Below are 13,806 nucleotides of genomic sequence, written 5' to 3' on the forward strand. Positions count from 1 at the left end.
AAACAACTTGGTTTATTTAATAAACATTCATATACACATAATACGGCGGTGGAGGTGGTGGTGGAGATAGTGTAGGTGTAGAGGGTGTGGTTGCGACCGTGACAGGCAGTTGAGGGTAGTCAGTCCTTTCCTCTCTGCTTTCACTCTCTGACTGACTCGTTCTTTTGTTTATCATTTGACTTTCATGAATTTTCGACCTCGTAATCCGTTAACCAGTTTACATCATCGACCCACATTCTGACCCTCTCGGTGTTTGTTTTTGGTCTTACTTGCGGCCGAATTATGTCATCTTATTCCCGGGTTTCATTTTTGTCGGGCAGGGTTTAAGTTCATTCGAACTTTGCTCCATTCAATGGTCTGGCCCATAAACCGACTTGCGTCATAGGACCAGGTCATCTAATTCCAGGTTCCATTTTTGATGGCCCGGATTTCAAGTTCATTCGCACCTCCCCTCTCTCTATTACAATAGATAGATAGATAGATAGGAGGAAAGGAGGAGGTGATGGTGGAGATAGTGGAGAGGGTGTGGTTGCGACCGTGACAGGCAGTTGAGCGTCGTCTGTCCTCCCCTCTCTGCTGTCACTCTCCGACTGACTCGTTCTTTTGTTTATCATTTGACTTTCATGAATTTTCGACCTGGTAATCCGTTAACCAATTTACGTCATCGACCCACATTCTGACCCTCTCGGTGTTTGCTTTTGGTCTTACTTGCGGCCGAATTACGCCATCTTATTCCCGGGTTTCATTTTTGTCGGTCAGGGTTTAAGTTCATTCGAACTTTGCCCCATTCAACGGTCTGACCCATAAACCGACTTGCGTCATAGGACCAGCTCATCCAATTCCAGGTTCCATTTTTGATAGCCCGGATTTCGAGTTCATTCGCACCTCCCCTCTCTCTATAAACAACCAACCTCTCTTCCATCACCGAAACGAACTCCGAGAACTAGTACCCCTTCAATGACAATACCCATTACAAACTTGACAGGCAGCAAAATCCCACCCCTTCACTGTAGAAATGCTATAAAGACTGTAGTGGAATGCGGCCGCAAATGGATGGTAATATTCAAAGCTAGTAAGATGAAGATGCTCTCCTTTAACAATTACAAGACACCTTGTTCTTCATTGAGGTTCTCACTAGGGTTATCATTGAGGATCGCCAAATTGAACATTTGTTACATATAGTTATCTTTGAGGAGCACCATTTACGTTTTGGGTGTATAACATCAAAAGGATTCCGTGTGCGTATGATTGTCTCTAATATAAATGGTTGTGTGTTTGATTATCATAAAGGGAATCGTGTGTGTGACATGTAATTTCAGAACCTACCTCTGCTTCTTCGATGTTGGACCATCTGGAAATTTCTCATCCTGGAGGGAGACTTGATACCTGTTTGACGAAGATTTATCACTCCAAGACGATGAATGGGTTTTATAGTTTTTATTTCACTTTCCCCAGAGGTCCTGCAGAAGTGGAAGTGAAATCTGCCTGTGTGGGGGTTCTTCTTCTACACACGTCAGCGTTCGTCTCCCCCCCCCTCCCCAGTTAAGAGGGGGAGACAACGGAAAACCGTCCGTCTTCTTCAAAGCCCAAATCAAATCTCCCCGATCTAGCCAAACTGACCACGTCACATATACGTAATCTGGTCAGCTGACCTTCGGTTCTGGTAAACGTGTCTACCTCCATGTTTACTCACCTCTCTCTCTCTCTGTCTCTCTGTAACAATATGAACTGGAACAAATACATTGAGGACATTGCAAAGGCTGCTGCAAAGAAGGTGGGTTTCTTCTATCGAGCTAGAAGACTACTCACACCTGAGAGTATCCAGTATCTGTACAAAGCCATCATTCACCCATGCATGGAGTATTATTGCCACATCTGGGCTGATGCATCTACCACTAGTCTCTCCCTCTTGTATAGGGTCCAAAAAAGACTTTTCGATATAATCGGTCCCATATATATATATTATTCCTTAATTGGAATTCATTTTTTGAGATGAGCATTATATATTAATTTATTTTTATTCCGGACTATTAGTCTCATCTTTATTAGTTGTTGTGTTTTGATCTTTGATTTTATTAGTTGTTGTGCTTTGATCTTTTTATTGGTTTGACGAAGGCCAGAGGAATAGTTGGCCGAAACGTTGTGAATAAACAAACCAATAAAAGATGAAAAACAACAACTAATAAAGATGAGAATAATAGTCCGAAATAAAAATAAATTAATAATCAGTCCCACTTTGTCAACTAAGCTCTAGCCCCTGTCTCATCACCGCAATGTTGCATGTTTTACAAATATTTTAATGTAATGTGTTCTGATGAACTCGTTTCACTTGTACCCCCTCGACGTACATATCCCCGACAAACCCGCTTAGCAATAAGATCTCACCCCTTCACTGTTGTCCTTAAATGCCAGAAAGTTTTCTATGCTAATAGTTTCTTCCCTCGAACAGCTAGACTTTGGAATTCCCTTTCTGCTGCCTGCTTCCCTGGCTGTACTGATATGCAGAAGTTTAAATGTAATGTAAACAAATATCTTGTTAATCTTTCCTAGACATGGCCCCAAATAGTAGCCTCTTATGTCCAAGTGGTAATATGCTTTGTGAGGGGTGAACATGAGTAAAACAAAAAAAAAAAAAACTTCTACTCAAATAGCTTTTTCCCTCGGACTGCTGCACTTTGGAATTTCCTTCCAGGCCCCTACTTTCCTGATTGGCAGAAATTCAAGTGTAATATGATCAGACATGTTGCTGCCCAACTTAATCCATAGTATCTTTGAAAATCTGGTTGCGAATAGTTTTTTGGGGGACTATTTTACCATGTTTGTCCAAAATTTTCTGTCTATGTCAAAATTTTCTGTGTATGTTTAGTAAATAGTTTATTTAGCAGTTTTGCATGGTGCGGAACTCAAATTTAAATATGTTAAGGCCTTGGCGACTTTTGGGGTTGAACAGGGGGAAGGGGGGGAAGGCAAATGATGGACTTAGTCATTTCTTTTTTCGCAGGGTGCAGAACTCAAATTTACATATGTTAAGGCCTAAAACTGCACCGTTTGTACATTTTCACCAGGATTTGACGTTCCCGGGGGACTTTTAGGGCTAAATGGGGGGCGGGGATGCTGAACTTAGTAATTTTTTTTTTATGCCTCGTCTACTATGCTTCATTTGTTTAAATTATTGTTTAATTAATAAATGTTTATAAAAAGTATTTAATTTGTATCAATTGGTTTTCAATTTATTGTAAATGAATTCGATCCAGTAAATGCAATAAACCCTTATCCTTGAGTGGCCTCTTGGCCTTGATAATATGGTGATGCCTATGTAAAAAAAAAAATAAATAAAAAAAATAAATGTTAATATAGGGCCCAATTGGGGGGGGGCAAATGCTAAACTTAGTCATTTTTTATTTTTATGCCTCGTTTACTGTGCACTCATGGGGGACCATACTTCATTTGTTTAAATTATTGTTTAATTAATAAATGTTTATAAAAAGTATTTAATTTGTATCAATTGGTTTTCAATTTATTGTAAACGAATTCGATCCAGTAAATGCAATAATAAAGTAAATAAATGTTAATATAAAGTATTTAATTTATTATTTAATTAATAACCAAATTTTTAAAGAACGTATATAATTAATATCATTCTATTCAATTTCTTGTAGACAAATGCCACTATGTAATATATAGTACTAGCAGGGGTACCCGGCGTTGCCCGAGTGTTTGTTTCCGGGACGGGGGGAGGGGAGTTTTAAAAAATGTTATGGTAGGTAAGTAGGAAGGATCAAACCCGGAGTCATGAGTAAAAGTAGGAAAATAAAGTGTGAAAAAAAAACAAAAAAAAAACATCTGCAACGTTAACAGTTCGGCCACCAAGAAAAGTCCATTCCAGTTGTTTAGGAAAAAAAAAAAAAAAAAAAAAACGACTACGGTAGGTCGGCGCGAACGTGAAAATATAATGTGAATTGTCCAGCACGCTAACCACTACGCCACAGAGCACTGCAGCTTAGTTTAGTGATTTTAAATAACTTCACATGAAAGAACTACAAAGCCAAACCGGTGTTCTCTTCTCAACTGTTCCTTGTGAACGATCCCCAAACGGTGTTAAGTGGTGGCAGGGGGAGAAGGAATTTATTAGAGAGAAAATATTTTACCACTTCCATTGATCTTAACCGATTTTGACCGTGACTTCTCAGCAGAAAAAGTATAGAAATCTAAGATTATCGAGGAATTTGAGAAATAATAAGCCTATAACACACCTCAGATATTGTTCTGCCGTTTGTGCATATTATATTTGCATGAAATATCTTGATTTTTAATCCTATTAATGTCAAAATCAGACGGGAAAAAATGAGTTCATTTTATTTATATAGAGATATATAATACTAGCATAGGTGCTCGGCGTTGCCTGGGTGTTTGGAGGTGTGTGTTGAGCAAAAAAAATGTTGTAGGAGGAAGGCAGGCTCGGACCTGTACTGCGATGGAGGAAAAGAACAGGAAAAAAACGTGATGTCTTTGCTGTTATGACCACCGGCAAACCGGAAGTGACATAGGTTTAAATTAAGGCTAGATAATCGAAAAGAGGGGATGACTTTAAAAAAAAGCGACTCCTCCCTGCTGAAAAGTGCCCAGTTGAGGGTGAAGAAATTAATGTTTTAACCAATTTTTCGGTATTTGTCGTCTGAAGGGTCGAGCTTAAAAGCGATAAAGATCTTGTGAAAATCCGTCGCCTCTGTCAAAAGTTTCAGGCAGACATGCAAAGATACATACATAGACTTATATATTCATAGCTCAAATTTTCGACCCAAACCGATTAAAAAACTTACCCTATCTCTGAATACCCTTTATGTAAAATTTCAAATGTTTAGACCAGAAATTGCCTGAGTAATTCAGTAGAGACCGCAGAGGTCAAATTTTTAAAAACTTTGACCCCTATTATGACCCCTTTACATTTATTGTTTTGGGCTCAAATCAGGTTATTAAGTTAGATCCATGTCCAAGGAACCTATATCTAAAATTTCAATTGTTTTTACCTAAAATTGGCGGAGGAGTTTGGTAGAGTTCTCAAAGGTCAAATCGTTGAACTTTGACCTCTTAACAGCCAAATTTCTGGCCAAAAACAAATTACCAAAATCTCAGTGCTTTGTATATCAAATTGCGAGTCTGTAGACTGAAAATTGACAGTTATTGCGTAGGAAAATATACACAAACTGACACAAAGACAGACACTTTCACTTTTATAGATATATAATATAAAGTTAATAAATCTTAATATTAATTAATTGTAATTATCTTGTATACTATATTATTGTACCCATTTTTTGGTCACTGTTCACCGTTATGCCAACTGAAGACGCCTCAATAATTTCTTAAAAAAATGATGACTTTTATAGGTTTTCAGGTATGTTGAAAACAAATATCGTAGGGAAAATTAGCGCAGTCAAATAGTTTTCAAGATATAAATATTCTGTATTTTGTTACATAATTTCTAGTAGTTTTATTTGGCCGCCATCTTTGTTGTTTCCATGAAATGGTATATTGAGCATGCGTGCGCACGCTGCAGTGAGCGGATGATCTGTGTAGTTGACTCAATGCAATTCTGAAAGCCGTTCTTAACACGAGGAGGTGGGGAGATGTTTATTGCAAAAGCCATTCTTAACATGGGGAAGTGGGGGGGGGGGTCATACCGAAAGCCGTTCTTAACATGGGGAAGTGTATGTTTATTCTGAAAGCCGTTCTTAGCATGGAGAAGTGTATGTTTATTCTGAGAGCCGTTCTTAGCATGTGGAGGTTTATGTTTATTCCGAAAGCCATTCTTAACATGGGGAGGTGGGGGATGTTTATTCCGAAAGCCATTCTTAACATGGAGAAGGGGGGGAAGGCGTTTATTCCAAAAGCCGTTCTTAACATCGGGAGGTGTGGGGGAATGTTTATTCCGAAAGCCGTTCTTAACATGGGGAGGTGGGAGGATATTTATTCCAAAAGTCGTTCTTAACATGGGGAGGAGGGGGGGGTATTCTAAAAGCCGTTCTTAACATTGGGAGGTGGGGGGATGTTTATCGCGAAAGAAATGGCGTTGAATAACCGTTTTCATCTCATAGACATGACAACACATATCGCATGCTCACTATCCCATTTCATTGAAACAACAAAGATGGCGGCCAATTCAAACTACTAGAAATTACATTGCACGATTCAGATATTTATATCTCGAAAACTATTTGTCTGCGCTAATTTTCCCGGTGATATCTGTGTTCAGCATACTCGAAAACCTTTAAAAGTTGTTGATTTATTGCAAAATGTTGAGACGTCTCCAGTTGGCGTAATGGTGAACTTTGACCCATTTATGTTTTCAATTTTAATATCAATTTGTTTTCAATTTCTTGTAGACGAACGCCATTATAAATGTTCTTTCTGTTCCGCTGCGTTCTTCCACGCGCATCACCTGCAACGCCATGAAAAGCAGTTACACACGTCTGGGAAGGAAGTGAAAACGAATCAGTGCAAAGACTGCTTCAAGACATTCGCTACGCAATTGACGCTCAAGTTTCATCAGGATTTCGCATGCCGAATGGTGCAACGTCCGCACAGATGTCCTAGCTGCCAGCTTGGTTTTAAGAATGCAGTGGAAATCGAAAGCCACAAGTGCAGCGGGAACCCTGCAAAGCCGTTATGCTGTATGAACTGCGACTTCCGCACTGGTTCACCACGAGACTTAGAACACCATAATCGGATCCACACGGGGGAACGATGCTACAAGTGTGAATTGTGTGATTTTCGGACAGCGTGGAAAAAAAACCTGAAGGTGCACATTTTGAAACATTCCGGATTAAAACCGTTCACTTGCAATGTTTGTGACTTTGCGACAAACGATCGCAGTAATTTGAGAACTCATTTGAGGAAACATTTGAAAAAGAATAGCGCGAGTCTTTGTCACACGTGCGGCACAAATTTCAGTGACCCGCAGGCTCTGGCGTCACATATGCTGTTGCACAATTATGACACGCCTTACAAGTGCACATATTGCAACTATTCGACCAAGTATAAGTTCACGCTCAAGTCACACATGCGGGCCCACAATGTTGAGATCGAGACAGCGAAAACCTCTCAGATCGTGTCGACTGATGCTGATCTTGGCTCGATTCAAGACGTTAGAGAAATATCAATCCAAACAGCAGACGCCGACTACGAAGAACTTGTTGAGAAACAGTTTTTTATGTGCCAGGAATGCGGTTTTGTTATTGACAATCGGAAACTTTTTGACATACATCAGTGTAAGGTGAACGACCCGACCGCGCCGTCTGTTTTGGATGGCGAAATGATTATTCAAATTATCGAAAGTCCAGCGGAACTCCAGGAAGTTGTTGAACCGTGACAAATTTGACAATATCTTGTAACTTTGTCTTGTTATCAATAATGTTGAAATATTATTTATTTTGTTTCGATTAATCGAACAATCATTCTCACATCTTATCTGCACAACGTTTCGGCCGATGTAACCTTCGACCTTCTTCAGGTATAAAAGTCGCCATGATTTGGTAGCAAAAAGAAGTGAGGGTAGTTCTGTACTCTAAGGTTTCACATTTTTTATCTAGTTTGAAGTAAAAGGTACTTGTACAGTTTAATCAACACATTAAAAAATGAAAATATCGAAAAATAATTAAATTGTACGTATCCGTTATGGAACGAAATTCTCTGAATAAAAAATTTCACTTAATTTCATCAAGTAGGTTTTTTTTTTTTTACAGCGAAAAAACAATTTGTTATGATACCGAGCAAAATGTTCGATTTTTATGAAGAAAAGCTAGAATTAAAGATGGGGAGGGGATGTCCGCGCTTTACATGGATTTATCTTCCTGTGGCGTTTCTAAAATCCAAACAAAAATTAAGAAAAAATCCAAGATGTCTGCCTTCAAAGTGCTGTCATAAAAACATGTTTTCCGCTGTAAAAAACACAAAAAAACTACTCTATCAAATTAAGTGAAATGTTTTTTTGTTTTTTTTCGGAGATCTTCAGTTCAAAACGGATACGTACAATATAAACTTTTTTTGATATTTTCATTTTTATATGTTGATTAAACTGTACAAGTACCAAAGTTTACGCAAATTATAAAAGTAATTTAATTATCAGCGAACGTTGTCTCCTACGAGACCTTGCAGGGGGTTAAAATAGTGACAGCCACCTTAAACCTTGTGTTGCTTTGCGAAGCACCTCCCCTCTCTCTTATCCGATCAAGAGTCTCCCTTATCCCGAAGTCGCCGGATGCCAGCGAGCCACCCTCCTTCGCCCAATTGCAAGGGATGGCTGCCTGGAGGTCACCACCTGTTTAAATGCAATTCTCAAGAGTGCCCATCGGGAGACACGGGATCTCTGTGACGGTGATGATCGACGTTTCCAAAGCGTTTGACACCGTTAATCACGACTCGATCTGCCGGGCAGCGCGCAGGTTTGGCGCACCAGATCCTCTGGTGCGCTACATCCGGGCCGGCTATGATGCTACGACCAGCGTGCTGGGAGACCGGGTTTTTCACCCTTCCCGTGGTGTTCGCCAGGGCGACCCTTTGTTGCCTCTGCTTTTTAACATGGTCATGGATGAGGTTCTTTCCTTGTCCCTTGCCCGAGATCGCTTATCCAATGGGGTCAACTGAGGTAGGGGCGTTAGCTTACGCCGATGACCTTACTCTCTTCGCTCGGACTCCAGAGGGTATGCGAGTAAAGCTTGAGGCGGTGGAACTAGCTTTGGCGCGATCGGGTATGGTGATTAACCCCGCTAAATCACTGTCTCTTGCCATCTTGTCTAACAAGAAGGCGAAAAACGTACACCTGGCCGCAGCGGAGCTTGTCTGTGGTGCTCAACCCGTTCGAACCCTAGGGGTCTTGGATTCGTTTGTGCTGCTCGGGGTCAGTTTCGACTGGAAGGGGATACTTCCCTTTCCACACCACAAGGTGGTCCATGACTGGCTCGGGGAGTTGCATTCTGCTCCGTTAAAGCCGCAGCAGCGCATTGAGCTCTGGCGGGGATATGCGATGCCCCGGCTATTGCATTCATTTGTCTTGGGCAACGTGCGCCACAATACTCTCAGGGCTATCGATGTTAACGTGCGAAACAGCATCCGCAAGTGGCTCAGGCTCCCAAAGGACTGTCCGGTCGGCTTTTTTCATGCCGCTGTTTCTGATGGGGGATTGGGGTTGCCTTCATTGGTGACTTTGATTCTACTGATGAGGCAAAAAAACATTAATTATAATGTATAAAAAAATCAAAAAAAATCTGGTTAAAACAAATTGAATAACACATGATTAATCATACTGAAACCAGCAAACTTACAATTGGTTGATGGATTTTATTAAAAAATTCGAAACCTTAGAGCGCAGAGCTAACCTTTTTTTTTTCCTGACATTTTTTTAATTGCCATTGCTCCCAGGTCCACTCTGACTTGGAGTGGTAGTACCTGTTAGGGTCCCAACTATGGGTTAAATAGAAACCGACTTGGAAAAAAAAAAACAGTCTATTAAAAAATCTTTCTTCAAAATAACTGGATTCAGCATTAAATAACCTGAAAAGGGTTGATATGCCGTAAAACAAAAACAACCAACCAATTACTTTCGTCAAAGGGTATAAAAAGCACATGTTTTACCCACTAACTTTTTAGGTGATTTGAGATATTTATAATCAGTTTACATACAAATGAATACATATTTGAAAATTATGTTATCTCTGATGTAATATTTAGTAGAGATTTCTTAGAAAAAATCCAACTTCAAAAATAGGTTGCCACATACAGAAAAAAATATATATATACTAGGTACCTTCAATAAGTTTCCAGACTTTTTTTTTTGTACGGCCATTTAAAATTGTTGTAGACTCTTGAAAATTCAGTATGTTATTGCGATGCATCTTATTAGATGACTGACCAGTTTTTATGATTTCAGGTTCAAATGAACAGCTACAGCAGGAATTGGAATACACCCTACTAAAGCCTGATTGTCACAGCTGGTGAATTTAAAAAAAATGCAATCTGGACGTGAGGACACTTTAGAAGAACGATATGAAATAAATTCTGTTTTAAACTTGAAAAAATGTCACAGAAACGTATGGAACGCTTCAGACTGCTTTTGGACCATTTTGCATGAATTGAGTATCAGTTTTTGAGTGGCATAAGAGATTCAAGGAAGGCAGCGAGTCTGTGAGGAGTGATAAGAGGTGTGGGAGGAGTAAGGAAGTCAGAACACCAGAGTTGATTGGCCAAATAAAGATTCTACCTTTTAAGGCGATTACATGTGAACAAACTGATACACTTACTGAAAAACAAAAACAAACGAATAAAATTAAAAAAAAAAAAACGATTTAGTGGAGTCAAACGATAAATTTTTACTTGGTTTCTATCTTAACATTTTCCTTTAAAAGGTTTTTCGGTCCATTGAAAATCTCGTTTTTATTTTATTTTTTTATTTTATTCTTTATTTTTTTATTTTTAAAGGAAGTGATTTTGTGGCGGGTATGAATCTACAATAATACCAAAAGTTATTACTGAAACATTGTTTTACGTGAAGTAAAATAATGAGTTGATTGGCCAAATAAAGAATTTCACGGATAAAGACCGTTGTGTGTGTCTATAGAGACAATAAGTGCACAGTTTGATGTCAGTGTGGGAACTGTACACACAATTATTTGTGAGGAACTGATGATGCGGAAGATTTGCGCTAAGTTTGTCCCCACAGTGTTCAGTGAAGATTGGAAACAAGAACGTTTTCATGACATCAGAGAGATGGTTGAGCTGATCGTTTAAGATCCACAGTTCTTTGATGATTTGATGATCTGCAATAAAACCAGATCTATTGCTAGATCATAAGACAGAGTTCCCAGTTGAAACATGCTGGCACTCTTTTTTTTTTTTTTTTATACATAGGCGTCACCACTTATCAAGGCCGATCGGCCACTCAAGGATAAGGGTTAAAGAGTGTAGAGTAGTCAAAAGGACAATATAGTAATCGATAGTAATGGAAGTTCGGTAAATTTGTTAACTTAAGTGGAACGGCTCATCAGAAACTTGTTCATGTTGGACTTGAAGACAACCATATTACAGACAGCTGGAAAGCAGGAAAACGGAAGACAATTCCACAGGCGTGCAGTTCTAAGAAAGAAGCTTTGATCATGGAATCTACATTTAGGTTTAGGCACAGATAAAGAGTGGGGGGAATTATTGATAGTGCTTTCAGCTAGACGAGTGTTTCTTGTGAAAGTTTGGCAAAGGGGGACCATAGACTGAAGCTCAATCGAACACTTTCCATGAAAATAACGATAAAGCAGAGACAAACTCGCAACATCTCTTCTGTGAGATAGAGGTTGCAAGGTGAATGCTCTGATGAACTGCAAGCACTTGTGCCCCCTCAACGTAAATAACCCCGACAAGCAACTAAATCCCACCCCTTCACAGTAGAGATCCCTAGATGTAAGAGGGCCTTCTACTCCAGTAATTTCTTCCCCAGGACAGCAAGACTTTGGAATTCCTTTCTCGGTCCCTGCTTCCCCAACTGTACTGACATGCAGAAGTTCAAGTGTAATGTGAATCAACATCTTGCTGCCCAATTCCCCACATAGTACCCCTGTAGCTTATGTCCCTGATAGTAGCCTCCTACATCAAAGTGGCAATGTGCCTTGTTTGGGGTGGAATGGTAATAAAAAAAAAAAAAAAACCAGTACAGTCTGGAAAACAGGTAGCAGGAAGAGAATTCCAAAAGTCTATCGGTTTGAGGGGAAAAAAAAAACTATTAGGATAGAAAGCTTTCTGGTATTTAGGGATCTCAAAAGTGAAGGGGTGTGATTACATTTATTTTCTTGGCCCTCGGGACAAGATCAAAGTGTAGTATCTGTTCTTCAGATGCTGCACTTCTATTTCTTGTTCTCTTTCGGTGGAGGAGAAATCCTTCACGACTGAGACAATTTTTATTTTTGTACCTTTTCTCCACGTTAAAAAACGACCCTGGTGTCTAACTCTGTCCCGTGGGGAGGCATAGTAAATAGGTACATTTAAACTTCGGCATATAGAGAGCGTTCTACTTGTTGAGTACAGGATGGTCTGCTGTGTGATAGACGACCCCGTCCCCATGTGTGTAATGGTGGATGTATTTAATAGCATAGGAATTGAAAAGACAAAAGGTTGCATAATGAAGACGAAAACATACCGTTATATATCAGTGAAAGAAATGCAATTGATTTGCATAAAAATATACATGAAGAAATGATAGAAAGAATAAGAGTTTGTTAGAATAAGTGTTTGTTAGAATAAGAGTTTGTTACTTGCGGTTGACTGGCTAGTCAGGAACGTGGTGGTGGCCCATGGCCCCACCAGAGCGGTGTTTGTCACATCTTGAAAGTCCAGCGCGAAAGAGGAAGAAATATGGGGAACAGGAAGTGACGTAGCTAGGTCGCTCTGAGTTAAAGGGCGACAATCGAGCTAGGCTGGGAGTTTTCAACTCCCACATGCTCCAGTAGTTTCTTCCCCAGAACGGCTGGACTTTGGAATTCCCTTCTGAGTTCCTGCTTTCCCAACTGTACTGACATGCAGAAGTTCAAGTGTAACGTGAACCAACATCTTGCTGCCCAACTCCCTACATAGTACCCCTGTAGCTTATGTCCCTGATTGTAGCCCCCTACATCAAAGTGGCAGTGTGTCTTGTTTGGGGTGGAATTGTAAAAAAAATTTTTTTTTTAAATCAGTACAGTCTGGAAAACAGGTAGCAGGATTGGTTGTTGGTTGTTTTTATTTTACGGCATATCAACCCTTTTCGGGTTATTTAATGCCGAATCCAAAGATTTTGAAGAAAAAATTTTTTAATAGAATATATTTGTTGTTTTCACGTCGGTTTCTATTCAACCCATCGCAAGGAAAATTAACTGAGACAAATAGCTAGTTTTATTAATGCGTGTACTTTTGTAATGAAAATCACTGGTGACCATGTTTGTACAGGCGGCATATGAAAGGGGTCAACCCTCAATTTGGTCAGGAATGCTGAAAACGAATATTCGTATATTAATTTTAGGTGAGTAAATTAAGAAGTTGTGTATATATATATATAACTACTTCATTTACTCACATAAAATTAATATACGAAAGTATAGATTTATGCATAAACTTTAAGTATTTACTTCAAAACTGCTCAATACGTTGGTAGAGCTCGTTAGTAATTTATGAAATATATATGGCGATTAAGCTACACTGAATATTCGGCGTTTCATCCACTATAGGATTCGTTAGCCTGACGAATCCTATAGTGGATGAAACGCCGAATATTCAGTGTAGCTTAATTGCCATATATATTTCATAAATTAACGAATCCTATAGTGGATGAAACGCCGAATATTCAGTGTAGCTTAATTGCCATATATATTTCATAAATTAACGAATCCTATAGTGGATGAAACGCCGAATATTCAGTGTAGCTTAATTGCCATATATATTTCATAAATTAACGAATCCTATAGTGGATGAAACGCCGAATATTCAGTGTAGCTTAATCGCCATATATATTTCATAAATTACTATATATATATATATATATATATATATTTGTTAGTACATTTTCATGTTTTTTAAAGGTAGATAACTCTTATTTTTATTATCTCCCTTGAGAAAGCACACACATATATATATATATATATACATATATTTGTGAGTATATTTTCATATGGTTTCCTAAAGGAAACTCTGACTTGATTTATCTGCCTTGATTAATATCTGAGAAGTTCTTTTTGTTTTAACTTATTTTAAAGCGTTTATTTACTTTGGAACATAACAAGTGTTCAGGCTCAA

General features: G+C 39.0%; 1 protein-coding gene across 1 annotated transcript in view; it reads left to right on the plus strand.

Moving 5' to 3' along the window:
- LOC145270997 (uncharacterized) overlaps positions 1-7,424 on the plus strand; it is a 35,354-nt gene extending 27,930 nt beyond the window's left edge. The window contains exon 3 of the mRNA XM_080126563.1: positions 6,384-7,424. Coding sequence (XP_079982689.1) covers positions 6,384-7,369 — 986 coding nt within the window. The 3' untranslated portion in view covers positions 7,370-7,424. The remainder of the gene's footprint in view (positions 1-6,383) is intronic.
- Positions 7,425-13,806: the final 6,382 nt, after the last annotated feature.

The sequence above is a fragment of the Euprymna scolopes genome, chromosome 46 (assembly GCF_053919585.1).
Source record: "Euprymna scolopes isolate OS-2025 chromosome 46, ASM5391958v1, whole genome shotgun sequence".
Taxonomy (NCBI): Eukaryota; Metazoa; Mollusca; class Cephalopoda; order Sepiida; family Sepiolidae; genus Euprymna; species Euprymna scolopes.